General features: G+C 47.5%; 1 protein-coding gene across 4 annotated transcripts in view; it reads left to right on the top strand.

Moving 5' to 3' along the window:
- Positions 1-15,384, top strand: part of ripor3 (RIPOR family member 3) — a 61,227-nt gene that overhangs the window by 24,081 nt on the left and 21,762 nt on the right. For 3 of the 4 annotated variants that reach the window (XM_071386855.1, XM_071386865.1, XM_071386879.1), the window contains exons 3-10: positions 8,365-8,517; positions 8,782-8,860; positions 9,491-9,514; positions 10,103-10,156; positions 10,523-10,672; positions 11,385-11,448; positions 11,553-11,596; positions 11,794-11,919. In XM_071386855.1, coding sequence (XP_071242956.1) covers positions 8,365-8,517; positions 8,782-8,860; positions 9,491-9,514; positions 10,103-10,156; positions 10,523-10,672; positions 11,385-11,448; positions 11,553-11,596; positions 11,794-11,919 — 694 coding nt within the window. The remainder of the gene's footprint in view (positions 1-8,364; positions 8,518-8,781; positions 8,861-9,490; positions 9,515-10,102; positions 10,157-10,522; positions 10,673-11,384; positions 11,449-11,552; positions 11,597-11,793; positions 11,920-15,384) is intronic. The other variant, XM_071386872.1, reaches the window with a different exon arrangement.

Consider the following 15,384-nt stretch of genomic DNA (forward strand, 5'->3'; position numbering starts at 1 on the left):
GGAAGCTCCGGACCGTTGACCGTCGCTGGAGGTTCCGGATCGTTGACCGTCGCTGGAGGTTCCGGACCGTTGACCGTCGCTGGAGGTTCCGGACTGTGAACCTTCGCTGGAGGTTCTGGACTGTGAACCGTCGCTGGAGGTTCTGGACTGTGAACCGTCGCCGGAGGTTCCGGACTGTGAACCGTCGCCAGAGGTTCCGGACTGTGAACCGTCCCCGGAAGCTCCGGACTGTGAACCGTCGCCGGAAGCTCCGGACTGTGAACCGTCGCTGGAAGCTCTGGACTGGGGAGGCGCACTGGAGGCCTGATGCGTGGAGCCGGCACAGGTTGCCCCGGACTGGTGACACGCACTTCAGGGAGGGTGCGGAGAGCTAGCACAGGACTCACCAGACTGCTGACAGGCTCTTCAGGTCGGATGCCATGCAGAACACACCTACATAACATTTCTCTCCTCTCTCTATCTCCCAACCTCTCCATTGCCTCCCTGGCGGTCTCTGGCTCTTCAGGGCGAGTGCGGGGAGCTGGCACAGATGGCACCGGACTGGTGTCACGCTCCTCGCCAAAACCTCTCTCCGGTATCCCTCATTGAACTCCTCCAGAGACTCCCATTCGGGTTCTGGCACTCTCCGCTGCTCAGCCGCCAGCTCCTGTGGCCGTGGTCCCCGGTGTTGTCGCTGTCCCTCCACCTTCCTTGGTGTCTCCTTCCAAGGAAGGGTCTCACAACCTCCCATGATTTCTTTCCAGGTCCAAAACTCCTTTACCTCCATCACACGCTGCTTGGTCCTTGAGTGGTGGGACATTCTGTCACGGTCTTGATAATGGATGGACCAAGGCGCAACGTGTGTTGAGTTCCACATCTTTTATTTAAGTGAAACTTAAAAAAAAAAAAAAAAAACAAGCAACCAAACGTGACTTACGTGGTGCAACCAGCACAAACACAAACAATATCCCACAAACACAGGTGGGAAAAATGGCTACCTAAATATGATCCCCAATTAGAGGCAACGATTACCGGCTGCCTCTAATTGGGAACCATACAAAACACCAACATAGAAATAATGAACTAGAACAGCCCCTAGTCACGCCCTGACCTAACACTCCATAGAGAACCAAGGGCTCTCTATGGTCAGGGCGTGACAAGCAGTGGAAACGCGTTCTCTGGAGTGATGAATCACGCTTCACCATCTGTCAGTAAGACGGACAAATCTGGGTTTGGCGGATGTTAGGAGAATGGTACCCGCCGGAATGCATAATGCCAACTGTAATGTTTGGTGGAGAACGAATAATGGTCTGGGGTTGTTTTTTGTGGTTGCAGCTAGGCCCCTTAGTTCCAGTGGAGGGAAATCTTAACACTACAGCATACAATTGTAATGGCGCCGGGGAGCATGGCTGCCATTTTATTGGCTCTTAACCAACCATGCTATTTTGTTTGTTTTTTCACATTGTTTGTAAGTTATTTTGTACATAATGTTGCTGCTACCGTCTCGTATGACCGAAAAGAGCTTCTGGACATCAGAACAGCGATTTCTCACCTTGAATTGGACAAATAATTTTTCTTTAATGAGTTGGACAAGAGGGATTTACTCCAGACACCCGAACAGGCCCTCATCCCAGTCATTTGCAGGAGAAAGAGACGGAAGAGTTATCACCGAAGGAGATTGTGGTGCCTTGTGAGGATCCGCCGACGAGTGACTAATTTGCCTTTGTCATCGGTCCTATTGGCCAACGTTCAATCGCTGGATAATAAAATGAACAAACTAAAAGCACATAGATCCTACCAACGGGACATTAAAAAGTGTTATATCTTATGTTTCACCGAGTCGTGGCTGAACAACGACATGAATAACATACAGCTGGTGGGTTATACACTGTATCGGCAGGATAGAAGAGCAGCCTCTGGTAAGAGAAGGGGTGGCGGTCGATGTAGATTTGTAAACAACAGCTGGTGGACGATATCTAAGGAAGTCTCAAGGTATTGCTTGCCTGAGGTAGAGTATCTCATGATGAGCTGTATACCCGATTATCTACCTAGAGAGTTTTCATCTCTATTTCCGTAGCTGTCTACATACCACCACAGACTGATGCTGGCACTAAGAACGCACTCAATGAGCTGTATACCGTCATAAGCAAACAGGAACACGCTCATCCAGAGGCGGTGCTCCTAGTGGCCGGGGACTTTAATGCAGAGAAACTTAAATCCATTTGACCTAATTTCTACCAGCATGTTAAATGTGCAACCAGCGGGAAAAAAACTCTAGACCACCTTTACTCCACACACAGAGACGTGTACAAAGCTCTCCCTCACCCTCCATTTGGCAAATCTGACCAGAATTCTATCATCCTGATTCCTGCTTACAAGCTAAAATTAAGATGAAGATGAAGCAGATGAAGCAGATCCTAAGCTACAGGACTGTTTTGCTAGCATAGACTGGAATATGTTCCGGGATTCTTTCGATGGTATTGAGGAGTACACCACATCGGTCACTGGTCGCTTCATCAATGACGTCGTTCCCACAGTGACTGTACGTACATACCCCAACCAGAATCATGGATTACAGGCAACATCCGTACTGAGCTAAAAGGTAGAGCTGACGCTTTCAAGGAACGGGGCTTATAAGAAATCCCGCTATGCCCTCCGACGAACCATCAAACAGGCAACGCGTCAGTACAGGACAAGGATCTATTCGTACTACACTGGCTCCGATGCTCGTCGGATGTGGCAGGGCTTGAAAACTATTACAGACTACAAAGGGAAGCACAGCCGAGAGCTGCCCAGTGACACGAGCCTACCCGACGAACTAAATTACTTCTACGCTAGCTTCGAGGCAAGTAACACTGAAACATGCATGAGAGCTTCAACTGTTCCGGATGACTGTGTGATCACGTTCTCCGTAGCCGATGTGAGTAAGACCTTTAAACAGATCAACATTCACAAGGCCAGACTGATTACCAGATTGTGTAATCCGAGCATGCACTGATCGGTGTCTTCACTGACATTTTCAACCTGTCCCTGTCTGAGTCTGTAATACCAACATGTTTCAAGCAGACCACTATAGTCCCTGTGCTCAAGAACACTAAGGTAACCTGCCTAAATGACTCTCACGTCTGTAGCCATGAAGTGCTTTGAAAGGCTGATCATGGCTCACATCAACACCATTATCCAAGAAACCCTAGACCCACTCCAATTTGCATACTGCCCCAACAGATCCACAGATTATGAAATCTCTATTGCACTCCACACTGTCCTTTCACACCTGGACAAAAGGAACACCTATGTGAGAATGCTATTCATTGACTACAGCTCAGCATTCAACACCATAGTCCCCTCAAAGCTCATCACAAAGCTATGGACCCTGGGACTAAACACCTCGCTCTGCAACTGGATCCTGGATTCCTGACGGGCTGCCCCCAAGTGGTAAGGGTAGGTAACAATACATCCGCCACGCTGATCCTCAACACGGGGGTCCCTCAGGGGTGTGTGCTCAGTCCCCTCCTGTACTCCCTGTTCATTCATGACTGCAAGGCCAGGCACGACTCCAACACCATCATTACGCTTGCCGATGACACAACAGTAGTAGGCCTGATCACCGACAATGACGAGACAGCCTATAGGGAGGAGGTCAAAGACCTGACAGTGTGGTGCAAGGACAACAACCTCTCCCTCAACGTGATCAAGACAATGGACAGACGGGCGGCTCAGGACAGACGGGCGGCTCAGGCTGCTCAGGACAGACGGGCGGCTCAGGCGGCTCAGGACAGACGGGTGGCTCAGGACAGACGGGCGGCTCTGGAGGCTCAGGACAGACGGGCGGCTCTGGCGGCTCAGGACAGACGGGCGGCTCTGGAGGGTCCGGACTGGAGGGAGGCTCTGGAGCGTCCGGACTGGAGGAACACACAGGAGACTTGGTTCTTAGAACAGGCATAGTACTCACCAGGCTGGAGAGATCTACTGGAGGCCTGGTCCTTGGAGGAGGCACAGGATAGACCGGTCCGTGGAGGCGCACTGGAGGTCTCGAACTAAGGGCCTGAACAACCCGTCCTGGCTGGATGTTGATTTTAGCCCGGCACTTGCGGGGCGCAGGCACAGGACGCACTGGGCTGTGCAGACCCACGAGAGACAGTGCGTAGGGCTGGTGCCATATAACACGGACTGAGGAGACGCACTGGAGACCAGATGCGCTGAGCCGGCTTCATTACTCCTGGCTCGATGCCCACTCTAGCCCGGCCAATATGAGGAGCTGCAATGTAGCGCACCGGGCTACGTATGCACACTGGGTACACCGTGCTCTTCACCGCGTAACACGGTGCCTGCCCGGTCACTCTCTTTCCACGGTAAGCACGGGGAGTTGGCTCAGGTCTCCTACCTGACTTAGCCACACTCCCCGTGTGCCCCCCCCAATAAATTTTTGGGGCTGCCTCAAGTCCCAGCCGCGCTGCTGTGCTGCCTCCTCATACCACCGCCGCTCACCTTTCGCTGCCTCCAGCTCTGCCTTGGGACAGCGATATTCCCCAGCCTGTGCCCAGGGTCCTTCTCCGTCCAGAATCTCCTCCCATGTCCATGAGTCCAGAGATTTCTGCTGCTGCCCGATACCACGCTGCTTGGTCCTTTTTTGGTGGGTGATTCTGTCACGAACGTTGTAGTGATGAGACCAAGGCACAGCGTGATTTGAAGACATACTTCTTTTAATAAAGAAATATACTGAACAAACAAAAATACAAAAAAAACGAACGTGACCGCTATAAACAATGAGTGCAGACATGCAACCTCACAAAGACAATCACCCACGAAATACTCAAGGAATATGGCTGCCTAAATATGGTTCCCAATCAGAGACAACGATAAACAGCTGCCTCTAATTGAGAACCAATCTAGGCAACCATAGACATACAAAACACCTAGACTAGTAACAAACCTCATAAACATACAAAAACCCTAGACAGGACAAAAAACATATATCACCCCTTGTCACCCTGACCTAACCAAAAATAATGAAGAAAACAAAGAATACTAAGGTCAGGGCGTGACATTAGGATTCTACAAATTAGTTGATTACTGCATCTGATTTTGAAATTACATTGTTGGGCTTCGGTCTGAACCTGTCTAGACTTGGATGCAATACACAATTGAAATCTCTGCCCAATATCAAATGATGAGAGTTAAGGTCGGGAAGTGTTGAGATGAGGTCAGAGAAAAATTGAGCGTCATCCCAATTAGGACCATAGAGGTTAGCCAGAATAATCTGTGTGCTAAACATTTCCCCATCACTATAATATATCTGTCATTAGTATCTGAAATTACTTTGGAGGAGCCTTTTCTGATAATGATGGCTGCCCCTCTGGCCTTAAAACCAAAGTTGGAGTGAAATATTGGGTTTACCCATCCTCTCTTTAGTTTATCATGGTCGCTGGACCGGAGATGGGTCTCTTGGAGAAAAACAATGTCCGGATTTAAGGACTTAAGATGAGCATACACTCGGCTACGCTTGACCACCTGGTTAATTTCTTTCATGTTCCAGCTGATAACGCATGTGGAGCCTAGAGTATGTGAATTAGGCATAGTCATAGTAATCAGAAATGAATGTTAGTACGATCTGAAAGGTCAGAGTAATAAAATAAAAATAAATAAAAAAACAGCTAAAAACAACAAAATACCCAGAAGAAAACCTTGGACCCCTATGCTGGCCTTCCCCCTGTCGGAAGGCAGCATCTACCTCTCATAGACTAGAGCAAAATGCTACCATGTTAAAATGAACCTAAGTAGATCTCTGTCCAGGGCGAACATAATCAAGTTTACACATAGGGAAAGGGATTCTGGAGGGAACCAACTCAGCCATCCAAGGTATCTTATGCAATATGCATATTTGAAGGATAGTAAAACAATATATAAAAAGGAGGTATAGGTATATGTCCCCCCCACCAACCCCATCCACTTGGGATGACTTAAAACAAAAATATGTATACAGTTGAAGTCAGAAGTTTACATGCACTTAGGTTGGAGTCATTAAAACTCATTTTTCAACCACTCTATAGTATAACAAACTATAGTTTTGGCAATCTATTTTGTGCATGACACAAGTAATTATTCCAACAATTGTTTACAGACAGATTATTTCACTTATAATTCACTGTATCACAATTCCAGTGAGTCAGTAGTTTACATACACTAAGTTGACAGTGCCTTTAAACAGCTTGGAAAATTCCAGAAAATTATGTCATGGCTTTAGAAGCTTCTGATAGGCTAATTGACATCATTTGAGTCAATTGGAGGTGTACCTGTGGATATATTTCAAGGCCTACCTTCAAACTCAGTGCCTCTTTGCTTGACATCATTGGAAAATCAAAAGAAATCAGCCAAGAACTAAAGATTGTAGACCTCCACAAGTCTGGTTCATCCTTGAGAGCAATTTCCAAACACCTGAAGGTACCACGTTCATCTGTACTAACAATAGTACGCAAGTATAAACACCATGGGACCACGCAGCCATCATACCTCTCAGGAAGGAGATACGTTCTGTCTCCTGGAGATGAACGTACGTTGGTGCGAAAAGTGCAAATCAATCCCAGAACAACAGCAAAGGACCTTGTGAAGATGCTGGAGGAAACAGGTCCAAAAGTATCTATATCCACAGTAAAACGAGTTCTATATCGACATAACCTGAAAGGCTGCTCAGCAAGGAAGAAGCCACTGCTCCAAAACCACCATAAACAAGCCAGACTACGGTTAGCAACTGCACATGGTGACAAAGATCGTACTTTTTGGAGAAATGTCCTCTGGTCTGATGAAACAAAAATAGAACTGTTTGGCCATAATGACCATCGTTATATTTGAAGGAAAAAGTGGGAGGCTTGCAAGCCGAAAAACACCATCCCAACCGTGAAGCACTGGTGTGGCAGCATCATGTTGTGGGGGTGCTTTGCTGCAGGAGGGACTGGTGCACTTCACAAAATAGATGGCATCATGAGGGAGGAAAATTATGTGGATATATTGAAGCAACATCTCAAGACATCAGTAGGGAAGTTAAAGCTTGGTCGCACCTGGGTCTTCCAAATGGACAATGACCCCAAGCATACTTCCAAAGTTGTGGCAAAATGGCTTAAGGACAACAAAGTCAAGGTATTGGAGTGGCCATCACAAAGCCCTGACCTCAATCCTATATACAATTTGTGGGCAGAACTGAAAAAGCTTGTGCGAGCAAGGAGGCCTACAAGGAGGCCTCAGTTACACCAGCTCTGTCAGGAGGAATGGGCCAAAATTCACCCAACTTATTGTGGGAAGCTTGTGGAAGGCTACCCGAAACGTTTGACCCAAGTTAAACAATTTAAAGGCAATGCTACCAAATACTAATTGAGTGTATGTAAACTTCTGACCCACTGGAAATGTGATGATAGATATAAAAGCTGAAATAAATCATTCTCTCTACTATTATTCTGACATTTCACATTCTTCAAATAAAGTGGTGATCCTAACTACCCTAAGAGAGGGAATTTTTACTAGGATTAAATGTCAGGAATTGTGAAAAACTGAGTTTAAATGTATTTGGATAAGGTGTATATAACCTTCTGACTTCAACTGTATATACTGTATTTTATACCGTCTATTGCATCTTGCCTATGCCGCTCGGCCATCGCTCATCCATATATTTGTGTGTATAAGGTAGTTGTTGTGGAATTGTTAGATTACTTGTAAGATATTACTGCACTGTCGGAACTCGAAGCACAAGCATTTCGCTACACTCGCATAAACATCTGCTAACCATGTGTATGTGACCAATACAATTTGATTTGATTTGATTTTTATACATGACCCAGAGCATGATGGGATGTTATTTTCTTAAGAATTGCTCAGGAACCACACCTGTGTGAAATCAACTGCTTTCAATATACTTTGTATCCCTCATTTACTCAAGTGTTTCCTTTATTTTGACAGTTACCTGTACATGTAGTTCACTACTCCCCAACTCTGGCGATAAATATGTTGATTGAGTCAACCAGGATGTGTAAACTAAGCTATGACATACATGGACATACAGCACATATTTGACATATCATAAATACCTCAGTAATTACAATATATTGTATGTGTCCCAAATGGCACCCTAAATCCAAGCATACCTGATTCAATGTGTCAACTGATCATCAAGCCCTCAATGAGTTGAATCAGGTGAGTTTGTCCGGGGCTACAACAAAAAGGTCTGCTGTTGGGGGTACTCGAGGACTGGAGTGCCCTATATGGTGCAGTACTTTTAACCAGGGTTCATAGGACTCTGGTCGAAAGTAATGCATTATATAGGGAATAGGGTGCCATTTGAGACGCAATCAGCACTGTGTGTAAATGCTTGCCTTCTTCATCCTCTCCTCCATACAGGGTCTCCCCTTTACAGAACTCTTTTCGATCCAAGGCCCTGTCGGGGAAATCTACCAGGGTGCATCCCTCTCCCAGTCGGATGGGAGCCAGTATCTGGGGACAGCAACCTGAGCAGGTGGACCGGATATTCCAGGCCTTACGGAAAGGCCTCAAGTAAGTAGCAACTCCAATCATATGAATGTCCAAAGAAGTAGACAAGAGTGATCTAAGGTTAGTCACCGATCTAAGGTTTTATGTTTTCCCTTTTAATTGGTGGGGGGGGGGGGGGGGGGGGGGGGTACGCTTGGGGAAACATACGCTGATCTTAGATCTGTGCATCAGGGCAACTCGCTGTTAATTCAGAAGTCTCATGTACTGTACTGCACCAATCAGCATCACGCACAGTGCTTGGTGGCTGATATTGAGCTTTGTTGGCAGGGAGTATCTAGATGGCCATCAGACGGAGATGGACTTCCTGTCCTCCCAGCAAAGAGACACCAAGAGGAACTCCAGACTGGTGAGTATATAGTAGTCGAGGTTGTTGGATGGGAAAATGGGATGTATGGGCTCATTGCATTACACTCCTAGATAAAAAAAAGTTTATTTGTTTGTCACCATAGGTGAACACTTTTTGGTTCCAGGTATAACCCTTTGGTGGTGAAAACGGTTCTACTTAAAACCTTTTAGTGGAGAAACGATTCCACGAAGAACCTTGTATTAATGAAAGGATTCCACTAATAACCACAAATAAAATATTTTCAGAGGGTTTTCCTACGGGGACAATTGAAGAGCCCTTTATGGTTCCAGATATAACCTTATTTTCTAAGAGTGTAATGAGTGGAACTGCAGTAAACACATGGAAAAGAAAGTCTCCACTAGTACACAGTCACAATGAACAATTTAGGCTCTTTATCAACAGTCTTTTCTCAATCTCTCACGTCCACTCTTCTCGTCTCCTCAAAGCACATTGGAGCAGAATATCTGAGGTTCCTCATCTAGGATCTCTTCCTCCAAAACGGTTTGAGAAAGAGGCGAGGAAAGAGAATGTGAGGAATAAAGAAACAACTTTTAAGACATAGCTTTTGTATCGAGTTCATAAAACATATAGATCTCCCAGAAATAAACCTAGACAATCCTTTGTTTTCAGGCTTTTCTGTATGATTTGGAGAAGGTGAGATACCGTTTTTTGCCTGCTCTCTTATTATTTTTCGAATGGTCAAAATTAATTGTCATGGGGCCTCCCGAGTGGTGCAGTGGTCTAAGGCACAGCATTGCAGTGCTAGCTGTGCCAATAGAGATCCTGGTTCGAGTCCAGGCTCTTTCACAGCCGGCCGCGACCGGGAGACCCATGGGGCGGCGCACAGTTGGCCCAGCGTCGTCCGGGTTAGGGGAGGGTTTGGTTGGCAGGGATGTCCTTGTCCCATCGCACTCTAGCGATTCCTGTGGCAGGCCGGGTGCATGCACACTGACACGGTTGCCAGGTGCACAGTGTTTCTTCCGACACATTTGTGTGGCTGGCTTCCGGGTTAAGCGGGTAGTGTGTCAAGAAGCAGTGCGGCTTGGTTGGGTTGTGTTTCGGAGGATGCACGGCTCTCGACCTTCGCCTCTCCCGAGTCCGTATGGGAGTTGCAGCGATGAGACAAGACTGTAACTACCAATTGGATACCATGAAAAAGGGGTAAAAAAAAGAAGACCATTTTTTAAAATTACATTTAAAAATTGTTGTCATAAAATGTACCACTTGATTTTGCGATGTCAGGAGATCCGAGCATTGGAGAGATACATAAGAAGACTGGAGTTCCAAATCAGCAAGGTAACAACTTCCATATTGCTGGTGTTTTTATTTAACAGACATGATACTGAAGAGATGACAGGAAAGGTGTGACATCTATGAGTCAGAGGGGCAGTGGTTCAGTTTCGAACCCATGTTGTCTCCGGTATACATGCATGCCGGGATCAACAGCACAAACCGCTAGACCACACAGGCCACACTTCCATGACCTCTATGTAGGTCTATGTAGTGTCAATTCTGTCTCCAACACAGTCAAACACTGAGGGATTTTCCCACCAGCCAATGTGCATCGATGCATCAGGAAGAATAACACCATGTGGGAGCAACAGCCTCATAAATAACCAGAGGGAGGGCAAAATGGTTGCCTGTTTATATTTACATTTCCAGGTGGAAGAGCTGTACGAGACTTACTGTATTCAGTGGCGTCTGTGTCAGGGGGCGGTGAACATGAAGAAAGCCTTCGCTCTATCGCCCTCTTCACGGGCTTCCAGAGAGAGCCTGCAGGAACTCAACCGTAACCATCGCCACAGCCTGGAGGTATTGCAGTCACACGCGGCCGGGTGCCACACAACTTAATTTACCTCAACAATTTCATGGGTTATCTCACACACCGTATACACAGATCCTCTGGTCAAACGTGTCCTTCGGTTGCCATGTTTATAACATACGGGTGGATATGGGACATAAACAGACAACCAAAAGCTTGTTCATCTTCCTGTTTCATGAGTTAATTCGCACGTTATACGCTTAGCAGCCAACCGCTGAGTCTGGAGTCACATGTCACTGATGGGCACCTGAAGGCCCATTACTCTTCATATTTCATGGGTCACACGGGAAGGTATGGGTCACACGTGAGCTAGCGTAACCCCATTTACCACTGACATAGTGTGGAGGTATGGTTCACAGATGGACTTTGAATCTCCCATTTGTCTTCTCTTGTCATGGGTTCTCACACACAGAATTTCACTATAAGATCTATTAGACATATTCAAGTATACTTTAAAGGATTTGAAGTAGTTTATAAACAGGTTTGATTAGTTCATAGATACATTAGAAACGAATAATAAACCACGTACAAACTACCTAGAAATACTTTATAAAGTTAACCTGTGTGTAAAGTGTTACCAAGACAATTTAAGTCTCTGATCATGCAGACAACTCCTACAGGTCCAGTTAGATCAATAAATTCATTGTGAAAATGAAGTACAGTAGCAATCCACTGCAGATCATAACCTACAAATTCTTTCAGGATATGTGTGTCATGGAGGGGGAGTTGGAGATTCTCTTGGGAGAGCTTCACATCAAAATGAAAGGTAAAACATATGTTCAACCTTCATCATTCTAGTGAAATGGAATACAAAAAATGGCACACCTCAATGGCAAGCTTCAACTTTGTCTGAAAAATATATTCCAACAGGATTGATCGGCTTCGCTCGACTATGCCCAGGCGACCAATACGAAGTGAGTGCCTCTATCAAAACATATCCCAGTGAAAAACGCTCTGAGGAACCACAACTGAGGAAAAAGACTCAGGCTGCGGCCGAAATGGCACCATATCCCCATAGCTCTAAGGACCTTGGTCAAAAGTAGTGAGCTTTATAGGGAATAGGGAGCTATATGGGACACGGTCTCAAAGATGTATGCTTTTTTCCATCCAGGTTGTGATCCGTCTGGGGAGGCAGAGGTGGAAGATCCGTGGAAAAATCCAGACGGATGATAGGCAGTCATGGGATGTGGAGGAGATGATCTTCCTCGCTCACATCCACGAGAACTTTGATATAAAGGTGAGCTTTTGGGGGCGGCTTCCCATACACGGATTAAATCTAGTCCTGGACTAAAAAGCTTGCTCAATTAAGAATCTGTATTGAACTAGTTTTAATCTGTGCCTAGGAAACTGGCCCCTAAAGATTTAGACTGAGCTGTCATCTCAAATGACAGTCTAACTCATACATAGTGTATAACTTTTGACTGGAGCAACGTATGGTCACATAGCACACTACTACAGAGGTAATAAGGTGACATTTGAGATTTAGAAGCAGTTGAAAGTAGTTTTTTAGAGTAGTTGCATTCCGCTTTGCTCCACAGGTAGTATTACATTTCATTTCATTACAGTACAACAGTTTGATTTGTTTGATCTTAGCTGGCTACATAGCCGTCTTTGTATCCAAGATAATTGTGTAGTCTAGAGTAATTGTCGATGTTACCTAGCCAGTTAGAGGTTACCTAGCCAGCTACACTTTCAAACAAAGTCAACAACGCAGCCACTGCTAGCTAGCCTATTTCACCAGCCAGCAGTACTATATAATTTTAGTCAATAAGATTTTTTGCAACGTAAGCTTAACTTTCTGAACATTCGAGACGTGTAGTCCACTTGTCATTCCAATCTCCTTTGCATTAGTGTAGCCTCTTCTGTAGCCTGTCAACTATGTGTCTGTCTATCCCTGTTCTCTCCTCTCTGCACAGACCATACAAACGCTTCACACCGCGTGGCCGCTGCTACTCTAACCTGGTGGTCCCAGCGCGCACGACCCACGTGGAGTTCCAGGTCTCAGGCAGCCTCTGGAACTGCCGATCTGCGGCCAACAAGGCAGAGTTCATCTCAGCCTATGCTTCCCTCCAGTCCCTCGACTTCTTGGCACTGACGGAAACATGGATTACCACTGATAACACTGCTACTCCTACTGCTCTCTCCTCGTCTGCCCACGTGTTCTCGCACACCCCGAGAGCTTCTGGTCAGCGGGGTGGTGGCACTGGGATCCTCATCTCTCCCAAGTGGACATTCTCTCTTTCTCCCCTGACCCACCTGTCTATCGCCTCCTTTGAATTCCATGCTGTCACAGTTACCAGCCCTTTCAAGCTTAACATCCTTATCATTTATCGCCCTCCAGGTTCCCTTGGAGAGTTCATCAATGAGCTTGACGCCCTGATAAGTTCCTTTCCTGAGGATGGCTCACCTCTCACAGTTCTGGGTGACTTTAACCTCCCCACGTCTACCTTTGACTCATTCCTCTCTGCCTCCTTCTTTCCACTCCTCTCCTCTTTTGACCTCACCCTCTCACCTTCCCCCCCTACTCACAAGGCAGGCAATACGCTTGACCTCATCTTTACTAGATGCTGTTCTTCCACTAATCTCATTGCAACTCCCCTCCAAGTCTCCGACCACTACCTTGTATCCTTTTCCCTCTCGCTCTCATCCAACACTTCCCACACTGCCCCTACTCGGATGGTATCGCGCCGTCCCAACCTTCGCTCTCTCTCCCCCGCTACTCTCTCCTCTTCCATCCTATCATCTCTTCCCTCTGCTCAAACCTTCTCCAACCTATCTCCTGATTCTGCCTCCTCAACCCTCCTCTCCTCCCTTTCTGCATCCTTTGACTCTCTATGTCCCCTATCCTCCAGGCCGGCTCGGTCCTCCCCTCCTGCTCCGTGGCTCGACGACTCATTGCGAGCTCACAGAACAGGGCTCCGGGCAGCCGAGCGGAAATGGAGGAAAACTCGCCTCCCTGCGGACCTGGCATCCTTTCACTCCCTCCTCTCTACATTCTCCTCTACTGTCTCTGCTGCTAAAGCCAATTTCTACCACTCTAAATTCCAAGCATCTGCCTCTAACCCTAGGAAGCTCTTTGCCACCTTCTCCTCCCTCCTGAATCCTCCTCCCCCTCCTCCCCCCTCCTCCCTCTCTGCTGATGACTTCGTCAACCATTTTGAAAAGAAGGTCGACGACATCCGATCCTCGTTTGCTAAGTCAAACGACACCGCTGGTTCTGCTCACACTGCCCTACCCTGTGCTTTGACCTCTTTCTCCCCTCTCTCTCCAGATGAAATCTCGCGTCTTGTGACGGCCGGCCGCCCAACAACCTGCCCGCTTGACCCTATCCCCTCCTCTCTTCTCCAGACCATTTCCGGAGACCTTCTCCCTTACCTCACCTCGCTCATCAACTCATCCTTGACCGCTGGCTACGTCCCTTCCGTCTTCAAGAGACCGAGAGTTGCACCCCTTCTGAAAAAACCTACACTCGATCCCTCCGATGTCAACAACTACAGACCAGTATCCCTTCTTTCTTTTCTCTCCAAAACTCTTGAACGTGCCGTCCTTGGCCAGCTCTCCTGCTATCTCTCTCAGAATGACCTTCTTGATCCAAATCAGTCAGGTTTCAAGACTAGTCATTCAACTGAGACTGCTCTTCTCTGTGTCACGGAGGCGCTCCGCACTGCTAAAGCTAACTCTCTCTCCTCTGCTCTCATCCTTCTAGACCTATCGGCTGCCTTTGATACTGTGAACCATCAGATCCTCCTCTCCACCCTCTCCGAGCTGGGCATCTCCGGCGCGGCCCACGCTTGGATTGCGTCCTACCTGACAGGTCGCTCCTACCAGGTGGCGTGGCGAGAATCTGTCTCCGCACCACGTGCTCTCACCACTGGTGTCCCCCAGGGCTCTGTTCTAGGCCCTCTCCTATTCTCGCTATACACCAAGTCACTTGGCTCTGTCATATCCTCACATGGTCTCTCCTATCATTGCTATGCAGACGACACACAATTAATCTTCTCCTTTCCCCCCTCTGATAACCAGGTGGTGAATCGCATCTCTGCATGTCTGGCAGACATATCAGTGTGGATGACGGATCACCACCTCAAGCTGAACCTCGGCAAGACGGAGCTGCTCTTCCTCCCGGGGAAGGACTGCCCGTTCCATGATCTCGCCATCACGGTTGACAACTCCATTGTGTCCTCCTCCCAGAGTGCTAAGAACCTTGGCGTGATCCTGGACAACACCCTGTCGTTCTCAACTAACATCAAGGCGGTGACCCGTTCCTGTAGGTTCATGCTCTACAACATTCGCAGAGTACGACCCTGCCTCACGCAGGAAGCGGCGCAGGTCCTAATCCAGGCACTTGTCATCTCCCGTCTGGATTACTGCAACTCGCTGTTGGCTGGGCTCCCTGCCTGTGCCATTAAACCCCTACAACTCATCCAGAACGCCGCAGCCCGTCTGGTGTTCAACCTTCCCAAGTTCTCTCACGTCACCCCGCTCCTCCGCTCTCTCCACTGGCTTCCAGTTGAAGCTCGCATCCGCTACAAGACCATGGTGCTTGCCTACGGAGCTGTGAGGGGAACGGCACCTCCGTACCTTCAGGCTCTGATCAGGCCCTACACCCAAACAAGGGCACTGCGTTCATCCACCTCTGGCCTGCTCGCCTCCCTACCTCTGAGGAAGTACAGTTCCCGCTCAGCCCAGTCAAAACTGTTCG

This window comes from Salvelinus alpinus, chromosome 2 (genome assembly GCF_045679555.1).
Source record: "Salvelinus alpinus chromosome 2, SLU_Salpinus.1, whole genome shotgun sequence".
Taxonomy (NCBI): Eukaryota; Metazoa; Chordata; class Actinopteri; order Salmoniformes; family Salmonidae; genus Salvelinus; species Salvelinus alpinus.